Below are 1182 nucleotides of genomic sequence, written 5' to 3'. Positions count from 1 at the left end.
ACTTTTAGACAAGAATTCAGATATATTACATTACCTGTAAACGAGAGAACGATAGCCTCTAGTGCTGAGGTTAACGTGGTAAGGGAGTGCGCTATCGATATCTTCCTCGTATGGTATTTCTTCACGATTGCATCTATCCCATCTCCCAATCGTCCCCTGTTTTCATAACTCAAAACTCTTGCATATGGATATGCGTGTGTGTATATATATATATATCGATTCGTTCAATGGAAAAAATACAAGATATTTTTTTTGATAATTCAAAAATTCATCGGAGTTTTGGTCTGACTATATCTTTCAGAAGAACGGAGAATTTCGGGTGAATGATTGTCCCTACGCTTAGATTTGAATCCGAGGTAAGAGCATATTTTGTATATTCTCTTACCACTAGATCAGCCAAGGTTGGGTAATACAAGATATTATTCCGCAAATCTTATAAGAAAAAACCCGAAAGTCGCATACCTTTCTTATGCCGAGCGTTGTCCGGACGGATTCATCGTTGGACCAGTAATAAGACAGCGTGTAAAAATAGGTCTGTCCGAAAAAGAAACAACCGTTGTGTTGTGTTGCCATGCGCAAATAGATTAAAGAAGAAGAAAAAAAAGGTAAGGACAGATTAAAAAAAAAGATGATGAACCTGGCACTCGGGTCCTGGATAAGGAAGATCGGGATGGCATTTATCTGCAGTGATGAGTGCTCCGTTTATGTCTTTAGTGCACTGATCATAGAAAAAACCAACCGTGTTTTGTAATGACTTAGCTCTCTGAACAAAGATTTTCGACCTCAAAAGCGAAAAAACTTGCCTCGTCGAAACGTTCAAGAGCTCTCGCGCATTCTATGTTGCTCGGTTCCACAAGAAAATACTTCCCTTTGCAGCTAGTCACCAATGACTGCAGAGTTTCTATGAATGGAATGTGAGTATATACATATATATCATATTGTTATATAGTGTTTTTGCAGTTTTACCTCGTAGATCTCGTCGGAAATAATCCCCATTCGATGAGCGTATGGAATCCCAGCGTCGTTATCCGCCTCTTCGTCAGTAAGGGGATTGCCTAAAACGTAACCCTATACATGACGGTACGATACGAGCCATCAATCCACAAATCAACACTATGTCCTGTCTTTTCGGCATTCATTTTTGGGAACAAAACTTTGATATATATTCTCGTACCTTGAGAT

At 39.2% G+C, this 1182-nt stretch overlaps 1 protein-coding gene across 1 annotated transcript; it reads right to left on the bottom strand.

The window, feature by feature from the left end:
- Window positions 1-11: 11 nt before the first annotated feature.
- On the bottom strand, window positions 12-1067 carry LOC104815443 (serine carboxypeptidase-like 11). The gene is made up of 5 exons (XM_010543823.2): window positions 967-1067; window positions 804-890; window positions 638-718; window positions 463-534; window positions 12-156 (listed from the first exon to the last, which is right to left on the bottom strand). Exons 1-5 carry the CDS (start codon window positions 994-996, stop codon window positions 31-33), a joined length of 396 nt encoding a protein of 131 aa, XP_010542125.1. The 5' UTR covers window positions 997-1067; the 3' UTR covers window positions 12-30.
- Window positions 1068-1182: the final 115 nt, after the last annotated feature.

This window comes from Tarenaya hassleriana, unplaced genomic scaffold, assembly GCF_000463585.1.
Source record: "Tarenaya hassleriana unplaced genomic scaffold, ASM46358v1 Cleome2312, whole genome shotgun sequence".
In the NCBI taxonomy this organism is placed as follows: Eukaryota; Viridiplantae; Streptophyta; class Magnoliopsida; order Brassicales; family Cleomaceae; genus Tarenaya; species Tarenaya hassleriana.
Note: the sequence above shows the minus strand (reverse complement) of the source record. Positions and strands in the feature narration are given on the sequence as shown.